This window comes from Betta splendens, chromosome 1 (assembly GCF_900634795.4).
Source record: "Betta splendens chromosome 1, fBetSpl5.4, whole genome shotgun sequence".
Classification (NCBI taxonomy): Eukaryota; Metazoa; Chordata; class Actinopteri; order Anabantiformes; family Osphronemidae; genus Betta; species Betta splendens.
The window spans coordinates 3,044,788-3,061,067 of record NC_040881.3 but is presented as its reverse complement, the minus strand read 5'-3'; the positions used below and the strand labels follow the sequence as shown (position 1 = coordinate 3,061,067).

The 16,280-nt window shown below is 44.1% G+C and overlaps 1 protein-coding gene across 5 annotated transcripts; it reads right to left on the bottom strand.

Annotated features, from left to right (window-relative positions):
- Positions 1-3,004: 3,004 nt before the first annotated feature.
- LOC114858088 (bromodomain-containing protein 4-like) lies at positions 3,005-15,767 on the bottom strand. 5 transcript variants are annotated; one of them, XM_055510138.1, is made up of 22 exons: positions 15,635-15,767; positions 13,406-13,477; positions 12,382-12,622; positions 12,203-12,295; positions 11,722-11,859; positions 11,423-11,555; positions 10,754-11,121; positions 10,290-10,658; positions 9,733-9,861; positions 9,304-9,525; positions 8,994-9,202; positions 8,811-8,911; positions 8,474-8,725; positions 8,302-8,400; positions 7,791-8,180; positions 6,980-7,588; positions 6,543-6,643; positions 6,266-6,386; positions 5,809-5,936; positions 5,319-5,509; positions 4,916-5,159; positions 3,005-4,827 (listed from the first exon to the last, which is right to left on the bottom strand). In XM_055510138.1, the coding sequence occupies exons 3-22, from the start codon at positions 12,508-12,510 to the stop codon at positions 4,759-4,761; spliced, it is 4,095 nt and encodes a 1,364-aa protein (XP_055366113.1). In that variant the 5' UTR covers positions 12,511-12,622; positions 13,406-13,477; positions 15,635-15,767; the 3' UTR covers positions 3,005-4,758. The 5 variants fall into 5 exon arrangements, with proteins under 5 accessions (XP_055366113.1, XP_055366111.1, XP_040927354.1 ...); XM_055510136.1 differs by having other exon boundaries at positions 13,406-13,548; positions 15,635-15,756; XM_041071420.2 differs by lacking the exon at positions 15,635-15,767 and adding an exon at positions 15,057-15,204 and having other exon boundaries at positions 13,406-13,548.
- Positions 15,768-16,280: the final 513 nt, after the last annotated feature.

Below are 16,280 nucleotides of genomic sequence, written 5' to 3'. Positions count from 1 at the left end.
TAACAGGCTGTTAACAAGACACAGCCTCCGCCTGATCAGCACAGGATTCTGTGACGGAAGCAGGGCTAAAAGGTCAGCGCCTCAGAATGGGTGATCTCACTTTGAGGTTTATTCTGACTTTTTGTAAAAGGAGTGACTCACTGAGGAGGAAATGGTCCTCCTGCAGATTGTAGATGTGCAGCTGCTCGTCGTCCATCGCAGACCCGTTCCTTCAGCCAGATGCCTCCAGATGGTGGGAGAGGGTCCTCCACCGGCGAGGCCACTCACATCCCCTGAGAAACGGAAGCACCCGGATGGTGACTCTCAAATTCCCTAAAAACAGCCTGCAATTTACCAAGATTTACCAGATGTCAAGTTATTGGGCAAAACATTCAGCGGAATTCGTATGAATCATCTTCTGCCGTGTCTGCTAAATTCGGAGCAGTCGAGGCAGAAGGTTTCGTCATGTCCAGATGTGTTTGTTTTAATCCATTCATCATTCAAGTGCATATTGGAGAAACCGCTGTAAAGTTGCACATAGCTGCTGCACGACTGGAGCTGATGCTGAGGATCCGAAGATGCTGCGTGAAAACGAAGAGGCCAAAATGCGAGTTTAAGAAGGTGCGTTGAGTCCAAACGTAGAAGGAAGCGAGTGTTTTAGAGCAGGAAGGACCAAATGGACGGAAACCGAGACAACAGGCGTGATTTACCGGCCGGCGAGGAGACGCCAGCGCTTCCCGCAAGCGGCGCGTGCGTCGTAAAACAGCCAGGTCCAGATGCAGAGCGCGTGTGAGCAGTGTGGCAGGACTACGGTCTTGTGCAACGTGTTCCAGTTGTGACTGCGTGTTTGTGCGTCTACATCACACATGGAGGCGCTTGCTGTCATCTGGCGCGGATTTGGGGCGTCCCAGCGATCGCCCTCGTTTCCTCACGCGCAGCTGCTTTCGCTGCAGCGCTGGCTGCGGCCCAGTCGGTCCCGAGCTGCGTGTTTAACCCCCGCACGCACCGATGACGCCGCACTTCCCAAAACACGCACCTCTGAGCCGATACAGTGTGTTCGCTGTGGAATGCGTGAACGTGTGGAATGTCGTTTACTCCTGCAGACACACACGGCCTCCGTGCAAACACACAGCGGATTAGCGCGAGGATGAACGGTGAGGGACTTTCATCAGCATCGCTTCCAGACGCAGCAGGAAACGCGGACCAACCGCGACCTGCTGTCACACGCAGTCAGGAACTGTGTAAGGAGCAACGAGGCAGATTTATCCACTGTGATCAGCTCACCTGGCATCAGCAGTAACACGCCAGATTAAATGGTAGGATCTACTTCCCTTTAAGACCCGCAGCACAAGCGCTGATGAGGGCCTGAAACGGACACAAGCAGTCAGACGTGGAGGCGACAGCACCTCCAGCTTCAGAGCAGGCGCTTTGGAAAAGGCAGCGCTTGTGTAAAACTCGGGACCCACTTGGATGTGAAGAATTCAAGCTGCTGCTTCTATAAGAGGATCACATGACGGCCTCCAGAAGCTCCTCGAGTCCGTAGTCAGCAGTGAACGATGCTCAGCGGCCGCTGCTTCCATCCATTCACCGCCATGTTTCTCACTTCTTCATTAATTAACCCTGTTACTTTCACAGCTTCCCTTTTTTCTGCCCTGTTGCTACAATACACTTCCTGGAAGCTGCCAGCGGTCTCTCAGTCTTTACTGTCCTCAGATTCCCAGACTATCACTCCCTCCCCTCTTATCTGGAGAAGCACGGTGCAAGTGCCATATTTCACCGCAACGCTTCAGCTCCACGTCGGACGTCTGGGTTTCGCACCTGATAAATTCAGGCAGTCGGCAGTTTGGCCGTTCTCCCGCATCTAGTTTCATCAGTCTCCCCTCCGAGCTGGGGATTTGGAAATGCAGCGTGGTTCCTGTCACGCCCTGGATTTGATTTAACAAGTTAAATACCATGCAAAACCACAAAGGCGCTCATTTGAAAGTCGAGGCGATGGAGGGAGCAGCCTCCACCCGCTGATCCTCAGTTCCACCGAGGGCGACGTGCATCATCGAACCGCTCAAGGCCACAACGGGCTGCGTGCAGGATACAGTGAAGTAACATTGTGTTGTCAGCAGCTTGCGCCGAGGCCTCACGGGCGTCAACGGAGGTCAAGGCTCGACTGGAGACGCCGTCTACAGCTGCTGTTTCTGTTCAACCGCAAACTGTTCTGGGTTCAGCGGCAGGGCAACACATACAACACCTTCACGCACAGATCCTCCTCTGTGTCGGCTCATTTCATTTGTATTTCCTGTTTTGAATTACACTTCCCTCCCACACTTGGGTTAAATTAAGGTAAATATCAATAATGTAGTTCCTATTCAGTGCTTTATGGAATGATGTCAACATTTGTTGAAAAGTTGACATGCTGCTAATTGTGGCCGGGTAGCTCAGTAGGTAGAGCGCCGGTTTGACCCCCCCCCAAGCTGTGTCCTTAAGCAATGCACTTGACACTAGCTCCCCCAGTGTCCAACTATCTATGTATATGAATCATATATGAGCGTCAGGACACGCCTGAATAGCTGCATTTTCTCATTTTCATTTTAAGGTGAGTAAAAAGTGCTATTTGTCCAAAATTATTTGGACATTTGAAATTATAAAATTTCCCCATTAAAAACCTGTAAACAGCTCATGTGTAAATCGGACACTTTAAAACCGCCACTCCTCCAGTGCTTTGGGACCGTCTTCCACTAAATGATGGAACAGATTCAGCAAAGATTTCATCAAAATGTTGAGGTCAGACCTTCAGCTGAGGAAAAGCATTTGTTTGCAGATCTGCTTTGTGCACATGCACATTGTTGTGTTGAAACAGGAAGCACCCTTTCCTGCTGCAAAGCTGCTGAGCCTAAACCTTGAAGACAGCGGGAGGTCAAAGTTCACGCCCTGGCATCAAGGGACTGACTGAGATCCCAAACTGCACCCGAAGTCACTGCATCCAACACAAACTCCCTGAACCATCTGAAGGACAAAAACATGAGCAACAAAATGTTTTTAAATATTATTTAATACTTTTCTTAAAAAAAGATGTTTTACTCCATAATCTGAACAGGATGAATCTAGTGACCTCAATGCTTCACTCACCAACATACCAACAGGTTGTTCTGGCTAAACTAAATCAAAGAAAGCAAAGGGAAAGATAACAAACTCAAAACAATCAAATATGAAACGGGAAAAGAAATTAATAAAACATTTTAAAAATTGATTACAGAATTGAAAACACTTCTGGATCTCCGGGCCAACCTAATGAAACGGGGACAAGATCCCGTTCAGAAAACAACATGGCACGCGACATCTCAAAACTGTTACTATGAACAAATAGAACAAACAGAGTGACAAACAAGTGCATTTCATAGTGAAAGTGACACTACAACGAAAGACCAGAAACATGCAGATGAAGGGAGGACATGATGATAAACAGAGAAAATACAAGTAGTGAAGTTAAGTCAGTTAAGTGCAAATACTAAACCACTACAGAGATGCTGGGGCCTAATGAAGTAGTGACATACAATGGTTTTGGAACTGCTTCTTCAAACTACTACAGAGCAAACCGCTGCATAATTTTAGGTTTAAAAGGGGATAAAGGAAAATTAAATAGCAATAAAAACACTGCCTTTAATATAAAGTGAAACAAAAATGCATTTTACATGTAAAAAAAAAGTGGATGAACTGTCAGCAATCATAAGATTGGTTTTGGCATAGAGTTGAGAATAAAACAGAACAGAAACGGTATGCGAGAGATGAAGACAGAGAAAACAATCCTCTCAATAGAATCTTAAAAAAGTTTTTTTCTTCTTTACAGTAAATTCTACAAAATCATAACCAGAGCTCAGAGATGAACACAGACGAGCTTTGCTCCCCGCAATCCAAATCCCTCTCGTTTTTTTTTCTGACTTTCGTCGTATAGAATATAAATTCACGTATCTATTTATATATATATTTATATATGTATATGTATAATTTGTAGGGTGTTGATAGTTATTTTACAGGCCAGAGCACTAAGGCAAAGGACACGCTATCGCTCCTTTCTCGCCACCTGCTCTCTGTATACAGCCCCGGTATCACTGGACTCTCCACCTCCTCACTCGCGACTGGAGAAAGAGAGAAGTAGCAGGAAGTGAAGGAGGAAGGATGTCTTAGAAAAGGGTGTGAATGTGGCCGGGCTGTGACGTTCCTACTGTGTCCTGAGAAAACAAGCGGCTCTCAGATGACTGCTGAACCTGACAAATGACCACGCCAGACCCCCCCTAAAACAAAACAATAAAAGAGACCAGACACGGGAACAACATGAACAATGTGATCTGTCTGTAATTCGCTCACTAGGTCCTCAAAAATCTGCTCCTCTGGTCACACATCATTTAATATCTTAAATCTGCCATGTTTTACTTGTGTCAGTCGTGTCCCATGCGTTTCGTTCCATCTTTCGCGTTTGCCTTCAGGGAGCCGACTACCTGATCATTTTGAACCTAGCGAACCGACAACTATAAACACCAAGTCAGACACCAAAACGTATCTGTGGCTGGAGCAAGAGAGGGTCACGAATTTCACTTTCACTTCCGCCTCCCACCTCTCGTTCACATGACACAAGCCAGCTGCTTCAACTACTGAGACAAAGGGACAATTACTACTGAGTGTGAGTGTGTGTGTGTGTGTGCATTTGTGTGAGCAGTGTCCACGTTTTTCCGATCACTACAAGCATTTTGTGGCTTTGCTTGTGTCTACAGGTCCTTGTTTCACCCCCACTCAAAACAGATTCTCTTCAAAGATGGCCATCAGGTCGCTCTGAAAGTTGATGTCAATGGTGTCTGCCATCTGCAGAGGAACGGGACAAGTTGTAGGAATTTTAAAGCGTTCTAAAAAACAATCCACTATTTTTTTACACTTGTACTTTTATGCTTACCACCTCTCTCCTGCGCCTCTCCTGCTCTCGGCGCCGGGCCATCTCCCTCTGCTGGTCCAGAGCATTCTGGGAAGCGGAAGGGGCAGGGGGCGGGGCTGGCGGCGGTTGGGGTGGAGCCTGTGGAGAATGCATGGGTGGAGTGGAGGCGGGAGGTGTTGGAGCCAGTGGTGACTGTTGCTCCTGGCGACGGCGGGCATCTTCCTGCGCTCGACGAGTTTGTTCCAAGGTGTCTTCGTCATCACGACTATGAAGGAACACCATGATTGTTCATTTGTTGTGCCATTAAAAGTATTAAATAAATTAAAAGGCAGCTGCAACTAACTAGGATTATTGGATATTGATTGAATGCTTAATGGTATTTTCAGCCTAAAGGAATTCAGTGTGACTCGTTCCTCCCACTTACCGTAGCTTTTCTTGCTCTCTCCTGGCCTGTTCAGCTTGTGCTTTCAGCTGCCTCTCTCTCTCCTCCTTTTCCCGAGCGGCCCGTCTGAATTGTTCAAAGCTGTCGCTAGACGAGCGTACGGAGGAGGCTGGCGTGGACTGGGACCTCTGAGCCAGGCTGGCCCACGAGCCCATGATCTTTAACTTCACATCCTGGGAGAAATGTGAAGGTAAATAATGAAGATAATGTTTGTATATGAACTTTCTGTAAGACTGTGTACGGTCCTAGTTACATTAAATGGATGGTAACTCATCAGAGGGGTGTGTAGGATGGACACTAAGGTAAGGTAAGATGCCCAATGTTTACATGCTGGCAATTCTTTGTGCCTTTACTTTTGCTACAGTGTCTGCATGTCTGTCAGTTCTTATCTTGGACATTTACAGTTATTTAGGTTTTTAGATTTGAACTTTGGTGACAGACCCCATAAAATGGGGTGGTTCCTAATGCACACCTGTGTCTTCTTGGGAGTGATGGGAGTTTTGGGCTCCTGCTTGATTTTGATGTCTTGCTGCAAGAAGGGTGGAGCTAGGGAGTCCGGGAGGCGTGAAGCAGCCCGAGAAGCATCTAGTGGCTTCAGATCTGTACACAAATCATGATGCACTTTAAAGCCACAGAACAAAGATTCATAAGCAAAAATACTTTTATCTTTTTTTGATTTATCTTTGAGGCTTATTTGAAATTTCAACATATTTAAATTAAACAACTGACAATAAAATTGTAACAGATATCAATTGCATGACAATGAAAGTTAAAACAGACCACAGATAAATTTTTAATTACCAAAAAAAATATTTTTTTATTATATTATTTCCCTATGTTGCTTGGTGTTGAGCAATTCATTTTTGCTACTCAAACAAACATGTTTTGTTTGTTAGCTCCAGCTTCTAAGCTTTAAAACTGGCACTCACTGTGTTTGCTGTCGGGTTTGTGTGTGTCCTGACGCATGACAGGGCTGAAAGGTGACGGCGGCAGAACTGGCGAGTGCGAAGGCTTGTCTTCTTTGATCGGGACCAGGTTGGACCTTTGCTCCTACAAGAAAGAAAAGTGCATTGACATGAATGTTAATCATTTTAACATAAACTTAGTGACGTTTAACATAGACGTTAGTGCAAAACACACACTTGTGTGCTTACTACCATGCGCAGCTGCTGCACACACAGAAAGAGATACAAAGGGGCCACTCACGTGTTTCTTGGTCTGAGAAGGTGACTGTTGTCCCACTGAGTGGAACTGAGACATCTGAGGAGAATGCATCATCATAGGAGAGGGACTGTCCTGCAGGCAACCTAAAAAAACAGTTGAAAATTGAAATGTACCATTAATTCACAAGAATGAAATAAGGAACTAAAGGTGTAGTCAAATCTACAGGTATAGTGGTTGTAATGACAGGAGGTAGATGTAAAAGATAAAAAATTATGTAATTCTCCAAATTCAAAAAAATGTTGCATTTTATGCAACAGTGTGTATTCTGTGTGAAGACAGGTCCATTAGCACCCCCATGTGGTCACATGCACAAATGACAGAACGCAAACCAAATGATGAACAAACAACAAATCTGGTGGATAATTCCTCACATTTGCATCATATTTTTGCTGTTTTGCAGTCATGTTTATGCATCTCACCTGTTGAGAAAGGCTCTGTTTTGCTTTGTGGTGATGGATGCTGCTGATGTTGCAACTGCTGTACCTTCTGCTGCAGGGCCACTCCCTTTTGTTGCTGTGACGTCGACGTGTGCATGAGTGGAAACGGCTGCTGCAGGTGCGCAAGGCCTGAACTGTGCCTTTGTGTAATAGCAGCGCTGGATGTTGTAGTAGTCTGCATATGCATTGATGGGATGAGCTGAGAGGTGCCCTGCACTGACGAATGCGTGGGCATGTGCAGCGGCTGCGTCTGCACAGTGGGTCGAGGCTGGATCGACTGAAGGAAGGTGTGGACCTGACTAAGGGACGGGGTTTCAGAATTGCTGGGCGTCGGCTCCTCATCGTCCTCCAGCAACGCTTGGGGAGGTTGAGCCGAGAGGGTACCCAAGATGCCGTGTGATGGTGGTGAAGGGACACGAGGGTGCGGAACAGGCTGAGGAACCGTGAGCGGCAGCGACGGCTGAAGCTGGGGTGGGGAGGAGGGAGGCAGGGAGGGGAGTGAGGTTGGGGGAGGCTGTAGAGGTTTGGGAGGAAGCGGTGCTGCACGGTTGCTAGGTCTTGATGGTTGCTGGGGAAGAGCATTGTGAATTGCTGCAAAAAGGAAAACAAGAACAAAAAAAAGATTTTATCATAATATCAAAATTCTGTTTTACAAATTAAATTCTGCACACGATGGACCTGCTATTGATCTCCTTTAAGTACATTTTTGTACAAACCAAAGTGGCTTTGACTTCGTGGCATAGGAGAATTGTTTGCTAAATGAATAAAGAGCCAGGTACTGAAGTGTACACACCTGGTGAAGGGATGATTGGATGTGGGTTAAGGAAAGCGTGCGTGTCACTGGGTGTCTGGCTGCTGGGTGCGTTTGTGTTGAGGAGGCCAGCGCCGACAGGGGCACCGGTAGAAGCAATGATGGGATTCGATTCAGTGTTTGACTGTGTCAGGTGTTGGTTCATGAAGTGGGCCAAAGGATCGAATCCTGACGTCAACAGATGTGAAGCTTCCAGAGCTGGACCAGCCACGGGGACAGGAACGGGGACAGGGGGGACATATGGTGGTTTACACTGGACCACTTGAGGCTGGGCCTGAGGAGCACCGAGACCAGTCAAGCCACCGAGCGGCTGGTGGTGCGGTCTCTTGTTGTCTTTGTTAGTCAAGGTCTTCTGCTGCTTGGGAACCTGCCCTGTAGGTGACAACAGAAGAACCAGACTGCAATATAATACAAGTAACATAATGTGACATGTTGATATTACGTGTTTTCCTAACGCTATACGTTATACGGTGCGTGTCATCGTGTGTGTTACCATTCTCAGAGTCTTCACTGTCAGAGGAGTCACTGCTGCCTGAAGATGAAGATCCTGTCCTCATCTTTGTCACATTTGTCATTTCCTGAGTCCTCTCTACTGTTAAGCACATCACAGACATTCACATCAGTACAGCAACAGTCTCACATGTCAAATGACATGAGTAACTTACCTGAAAGTCTTTTCTTCTTCCTGAGGCAGCTGGAGACGTACTTTTCCAGCTCTCTCAGTGTGGAGGGTTTCAAAGTCTCAAAGTCTATCTCGATTTCATCTGGGTTGGAGTTCTTCAGCGAAGGCTCACGAGTTTGGATTATGTGCACCACGCGGCCCAGTTTGTCGCCAGGCAACTTGTTAATGTCCAGACTCAGCTGTCGTTTCTCCTCATAGGACATGGGCTTGCATTTGTCTGTGTCCTCAGCTACATCTGGGGAGGAACACATCATCATAAGTTGATTCTGGACGGTCATTTATGGAGACTAAATGATGCTCAGCGCATCTCATGTTCATACCCATGTCATCCTCTGCTTCAAGAGAGGCTGAGGGCACGAGAGGGGTTGGTCCAGGCTGAGGGGTGACCGCCGGGCGGCTATTCTTTACTCCTTCTTTCTTACTGTAATTAGCAAATGTTGAGATTACCTCCAGATTCCACAGACACATCAACAGCACTCATCCTATTATCTCAGTAAACCTACCAAGGCTTTTTCCTCTCCTTTTTCCCAGTGACTTGCTCCTTGCTGCTCTTCATTTTCTTAGATGTCTGAAGCACTGCAGCGGGAGGAGCATCCACCAGTTCCTCTGCTCCCATCTTCTTCTTGTGCTTTTCTTTCTTTTTCTCCTTCTTCTTGGGCTTGCTTGCCTGTGGCTGAGAGAGTGCTGCTAACTGCTCATGGACAGCCTTAAGCTGGAAGACATGGCACAGTTGGCGTGTTAGGAGAAAACATAACATTGCCCCTGCCAAATAAAGCTGTGTTGCTCACTCAGCTGTTTCTTAAAACCTCTGACCTGTTCCTGTAACTCAGCTAGTCTCTGTTTTCTTTCTTGCTCCGAGTCTCCTCCTGAGGACTCGGATTCAGATGTACTGGAGCTCTCGTCGCCTGAGACCATAGGAGGAGGAGGAGCTTGACGAGTGGATGGAGCAGGGTGAGGGGCCAAGGAGGGGGTAGGAACAGGAGTGAGCTCCTCTGGCTCATCAGGCATTTTGGCAAAACGCATCTCAAATACATCCTGTTAGAAAAGACAAGAGAAACAGATTTGTGTATACCTTTGATTAGTATGTGCTAAATTACCAAAAAGCTGATGGAAAACTCTTTGATTAAGCAATAGCGAGGTAATAAAACTGGGTGCGATGTCCACTCACTTGCATGTGGACTGTGTGTGATGAACATGAGAACAGAAGTATTGTTTTTTCGGTATGGGACATGTGTTGCATACCTGCAATTTGCGCGCCATGGCAACCACATCATGGTCTGGAGGATTGTACTTGTAGCAGTTGGAAAACATCAACCTGACATCTGCTGCTAACTCCTCAGCGTCTCTGTACTGTCTGCTGTCCAGCTTTTTCTGAAAGAAAAATAAGTGCTGTCATTATCAAAACTGTGACATGTTTACCTTTGTTATAAAACTAGTTCATTAAAAGTGGAAGACCGACTACGACATCTTACATAAAGATGCCTTCAAATTTAAATAAAAAGGCTACAAAATACCATGAAAGTCACAATGGAAAATTTATCAGAAGCTTGTTATTCTTTTATTTTTTATTTACATGCACCAACTTATGTTTGTGTATTTTAGATAAGGACAATTATGACTTGAAATACGCAACACATGTAGTAATTGTTGCATCTATATAATAGCCCATGTATGAGAGTCCTGCTACTTTAAATAGTAGCTACAATAAGTTATTTTTTATTTATTATTATGTTTTATTTTTAACACATTTATAAAATGCATTATAAATGCATCTTCACAAGGAAACCACAAAAAATAACCTTGATGGTGCTGAGATCCATCGGGTGTTTGATGATGTCATGGTAGTCATGGAGGCCCAGCGATTTTGCATCAACGGGCTTGTAAAAAGGCCAGGCATATGCTACGTGCTTCTTGGACAGCATCTCTTTGACGAGCCGTGCACAGAAACGCAACTGCTCCTGGCGTTTCGGAGTCGACCCCCCTGCCATCTCCAGACCACCTCCCATTTGATGCTGAGAGTCCGGCTGTGATGCATCTCTTTTGGGTTGCTTTAAGGGGCGATTTTCTCGTCGTGGTCGGGCCTCGGCTGAGACGGGAGACGATTCACTAAGCTGATCGTTGGCTGTCGGTGTTGTGGTGTCTGCTTTTCTCTTCTGGCTTTTCCTTTGCTGCTGGGAGCATCAGACAGCAGATGTTAGGGGCTGACATCAAATGTGCATTTGTTTTACAAAAACAGCAGTTGACTTTGCTTCTCCTTCCTCACCTTAACGAGGGCAGGAGAGCTCTGCAGCATTGGGGCGGGATGGAGACCCGGAAGCATAGGGACTGAGGTCATGCTTTGGGTCAGGACATCTGGAGTAGAGAGGGGGTATGGAGATCCCAGATGAGGTGTGTGGGAGGTGGGTGTAGGAGGCACACGTGGGAGAGGCTGGGGCTGAGTCAGGGGTAGGGACAGGGGCAGGGGCAGAGGAAGGGGCAGCGGCAGCGGCAGAGGAAGGGTTAGAGCAGGAGAGGCTTGAGGAACAGGTGTAGCGCGCGTCTGTGGGGTGGTTGATGGGGATGAGAAGCCGCGTGTATGTGGTGTAGTGGAGGGGGACGACGAGTCTTGCCCTGAGTCTGACGCAATCAAAGCTGGAAGGTAGAACATACAAACAAAAATGTTAGATAAACCTTTTATCTGGTGGAGGGGGGAAAACACATACATTGATGTTACAGGAAAACATGCATGAAGCAATAAAATCACTTCTTAATGCTAGGCGTGGTGATAAACCCGACAAGCAGGTATAATAACATTATTCTCTTGGGAACTGACTCATGGAAACTCCCAGAGTACATAAAAACCCACTCAGTGATGACTCAAAAGATGTTTTATTGTAGTAGGAAAACAAATAACATTGAAGTATTCCATTCATTTTCCATTTTCAGTCTATACCTGACTCTCGTCTGCCACCACGCCGTCCCTTGGCAAGCACAGCAATCTCTGTCTCCTCCTGCGGCATTTCTGTGATCTTCTGGAGAAAGAGCTTTTCCAAGGCCTCTGCCATTAGGACTATATCATCCCCAGACTGAATAAACACACACAGACACAAAGGACTAAGCGCTTTGTACACAGGTCTTCACTTCTAATTTAATTTAAATTGAAAAAAGAATGAGATAATTTCTTGCTTCATCATTACACCTACAAAATCACAGCAATGACATGTGACAAGGAATTTGTGGTCAGTAGCTGACCTTGTTGTAGATGTAGCAGTTGGTGAACATTGTGTTAAAGTCCTGGATACACTCCTGGGCATTCCAGTAGTAGTTGTTCTCCAGGCGCTTTTTTATGGTGCCCATGTCCATAGGAGTCTTGATGATCTTGTAGTAGTCCTTGACATGGAAGAAAAAATGGGAGAAGCGTTGTAGATTACAGTGAGTAGTTGCATTTTATAAAGAATAAATGCAAATGACAAAGGCAGGGGAGGAAATAAGAGGGTCCTCTAGACCTGGCTGCAACTAATGATTATTATTAGTTGCAGCCAAAGCAAATGTCTGTTACCAATACAATCATCAAGCTGAGACTATCTCCATGATGACTGTGACAACTAATACCTACCAAAAAGAATAACTGTTTTCAAACAAGCTCAGATCTCTATTTTTCCAAAGAAACAAACAGCAGCACTGATGAGTGGGGGTTATCAGTGATTTCAACTATTGTAAACACACAACTTACAGGCAAATTGAGCTTGATGGCATCTACGGGAGCTTGAAAGGGCCATGCAAAGTGGTGCTTCCATAATGTCTTTAACACCACTTTTGAAAGGTACTGCAAAAAATACATATATAAACACATTAAATGAAAGTTTGAACGCTGAGCACAGTTTACCAGTCTGCTAAACACAGTGCCGGTACCTGTAGTTGGTTTGTCTGTCGTTTGGGTCTAGAGGGGTTCCATGTTTCAGGAGGTGGAGGGTTGAAGGGAAGAGGCGGCGGGGCGGAGGGTGGGTTCTGGCTGCTGCCGGCCTCCAGTCCGTCCCCCATCGCAGTGGTTGGTTGCAGTGGCTGTGCACACAGTGTCGGCAGGTTGGACCTGGCAAAGGCAGGTAAGACCGGGGGGAGCCCCCTCAGGCCATTACACTCCTCACTCGACTCTCTGCAAAGGAAGACAAGCAGACGCGTCCCCACGGTTACTGTTGCTTTAGCAATATTGCACTTTATAGTGAAAGCAACTTTGACGCAACTAGCAGAGGACTAGTCTTTTACAATTTGTCCATGTTTGTTGTTTAATAAGTGCTGTGTACTTGATTGCTAGAGAAAAAGGTATTACACCAAACGAGGCACAAGCATTTTAATTATACGCTGCCAACCAGCAATCGCTGCAACTGCATATTTTGCATTTAAACATCTCCAATGGTTAGTGATGAATCTACATAGTGATACATACATCTCATACATGAGATGTACCGTGACTGCAGCCATAAGATATAATTAGTAGTGTAAGTGAACTTTTTTCACTACCATTGGATCATGCGTTGAACACGCAATGGGTATTATTGGTTACTTGCAGACAAACGCAAATTGTAACCTATTATAATTGGAAGTCAATTACAATAAATGCTCTGTAAAAATTAATTATTACTGATATCATCACTACAGGTGACACTATTCTGTGTGTTAATCAGCTAAAAGACTGAATAACAAACAACTTTCAACACATAATAATGCTATAGATTCTGTTTTGAAAGAAAAAGAATAACGGTACAGGTAATCATACAATGATGTTATTGCATTATATCCCTAATAACGCTTCAGATTTATATTTTTATAGAACACTTTCAACTGAGTTGATTCTTTTTGCTTAATGCTCGTATTCATGAAATCCTCTCAATGGCCCTCGTGAGGTGAAAGTAAAATCAATAATTTTCTATGGACTTACATATTTGTTGCCGTGCAGCTGCAGTCTAATTAGACTGTGTGATCATATCTCAGTTGGTGAGACGCTGATTTCCTGAAGGAACACAGGAGGTTTGTCAGTGACACACTGTGAGGGCAAGGTAACCACAGCACAGTGCAACACACCTGTGAGCAAGACAGGAAATGAGGGACATATGATTAAACGTTATTTTAATAGACTGCACATAAGGTAACTGCAACTAATGTTAAAATCCTCTACAGGTTGTAGCTGTGCTATTTCACATTATCCATGACAAACCTATATAAATTTGTTTGATATGGAGTATATGTAAAGTGTTTTAATATGTGCTGTCCATATTATGTTGCAGAACAAGGACCAAAATATATATAATATATATATAATATATATATATATATATATATATATATATATATATATATATATATATATATATATATATATATATTATATCATTTATATATTATATCATTTATAAAAGGTTAAATACTGTCTAACATAAAACAAACAAAAACAGCCACTACTCAGTGCAGGTTAGTTTTTGGAAACGTGAAATCCAATCAAAGCTTGGTGAAAAATGTTCTGCCTTTTAAGTAAATTAAAAGGCATAAAGTGGACATCTGCAATCAAATTACCCTAGAGAACATGCATTATAATAATAAAAAGACAAAAGAATTAAGGACATAAAAGAACATAGATTTTTATTAGCTCATATTCCAAAGATATATTTCTGCCATTGTCAATAAACAAGCAGTTTTTATATAGAATATATATTTATATATATTTATCTATTTATATAAAATGTTGTGAGCCTTGGCACCTTTGTGATATGAAAGTTTCTACTAAAAATAAATACCATCATATCTTCCTTTTACCCTGTTTGATTTGTGTAAGCCACTCTAAATGTAAAGGATACGAGTAGTACAGTTTTAGGAATGTACACAAAGCAACCATTTCTGCATCATTTGTCTTCCAGAGGAATTTCAAAAGAGAACCTTTTGCACAGTGACATGAGACTAGAATCTGTAGGTGAACGTACGTAAACGTTACAGTAGCTTGAGCTTCAGTTGAGTGTACGCTGACATCTTACTCCTTTATATGCTACATTTTTTCTTCCACAACTAAGCCTATAAATACAAAATTGTTTAACCTTGCTGTAGCTTATACAATTGGAGGACTTGTAACGGATATTCTGTTACCGAGGAGCATTAGAAAGCGTTAGATGCAGTTCAGCTGCACCATTTAGGAGCATCTTGTTCCTTCACTAAGCCAAAACAAACGCTGTGACACCAGATAACTACACATCCACCTTCTGACATTAGCTAATGCAATCAAAATCAAACATGTATATTGCGTAGATTTTAAGAAAATTTGCATTTTAAATGAAAACAAACCTCGCAGTCAAGATAAAGTAATGACAACTAAAACTGAGAGAGAAACATAACGTACAGCGAGATTTGAATGAAACATTGAGCAAGATTTATCAGCCATTTTGCTAACCATACTATTTGGTATCACGCATCTTCTGCCGGTAAAATTATTTCAGGAAAGCGATAAAAGGTTAGAGGCACAAATAACGATACTTGTGCATAAGGACAAATGCAGACGTCGTTTACTGTAAAACAGCGTTGATCTACACCTTCGCCTTGCTAACCTTCCATGTCAGTGCGCCGCCATATCCCCGTGAGAAAGTGACAGCTCCGCACGCAAACGGACTCTGAGAATACCACTTGGACAGGATTGATATTCTCGAAATGACGTACGTCGTACTTCGAGTGCGCTTCTGCGCCATCGAGCGCAGACTACGCTGCCTGGAGGGCGTAAGTTATGTCATGAATACGGCCTACGGGGCTACAAACAAACAGCCTAGCAGCTAACTAGCTAGCAAGATACCGACCTGCAGCTAAGGTGCAGACTGACAGTACGGACTGTGCATTGCCACGAAAACAAGCTTGACACGAGCATTATGAGAAGGCAGATACAACACAGAATATGCACTTTAACACCAAATAGCGCCAACTTAAAAGACAAAAATGCACCTATCTCGTGTGTTCGAACCGGTGAAAGGCCTGCGAAGACAGCTCATGCTCCGCTTGCCAAAGCACACACTGACAGCGCGAGAAATATGCCATCGATGCCTTTTGTAAAGCTTTCAGGGGATGCCCAGGACTTTACGCTTTTGCTAGATGGAGCAATGTCATCTATAAGACGCAATACGATGTTTTATTTTACCTTGTTCGGTCGGTTGTCAACGCTCGCAGACCTTCCTCGCCCCGAATCCAGAACAAACAGTCCCCTTTGACGTCAATGACGTCAGACGCACGGGGGCAGGACGAATGTTTGTCCGTCGAAACTAGGACTCCACCCCCACCCTCCTCATCTCCTCACCCCGGTCCCATCACGCAATAGTTTGTAATCATGTCAGCGTAGGCCGATCCAACTATTCCATCGATACATTTTATTACATAAAGATAAAACAACGCATGTTTTTGGCATTTCACATTTTTCGATTACTTGATATTCACTATTACTTTCCTATTATGAAAGGGCTCCTGTGCATAATTTGAAAAGACTTGTTCTGTGATAGTTCTGTTCCTTTCTTTGGTTGTTTTTGGTTGTTTTGGTTAATTTGTCTTACATTACATTCCAATTAAGCTTTTTAACATTTTGCTTTTATAACAACTTTTTGACAAGCTTTGAAAATAGTGAAAATAATAAATCAAAAAATGATTTGATCAGATGATTCAACATTAGGAAGACTATGCCTGTTTTGATATTTTACAGAACATGGACACACCCTTAACATTATTGAAGATAGGGTATTTTTTTGATATGTAAATCAGCATCAGTTTCAGTCATTTCTAAAGAGGAACTTGTA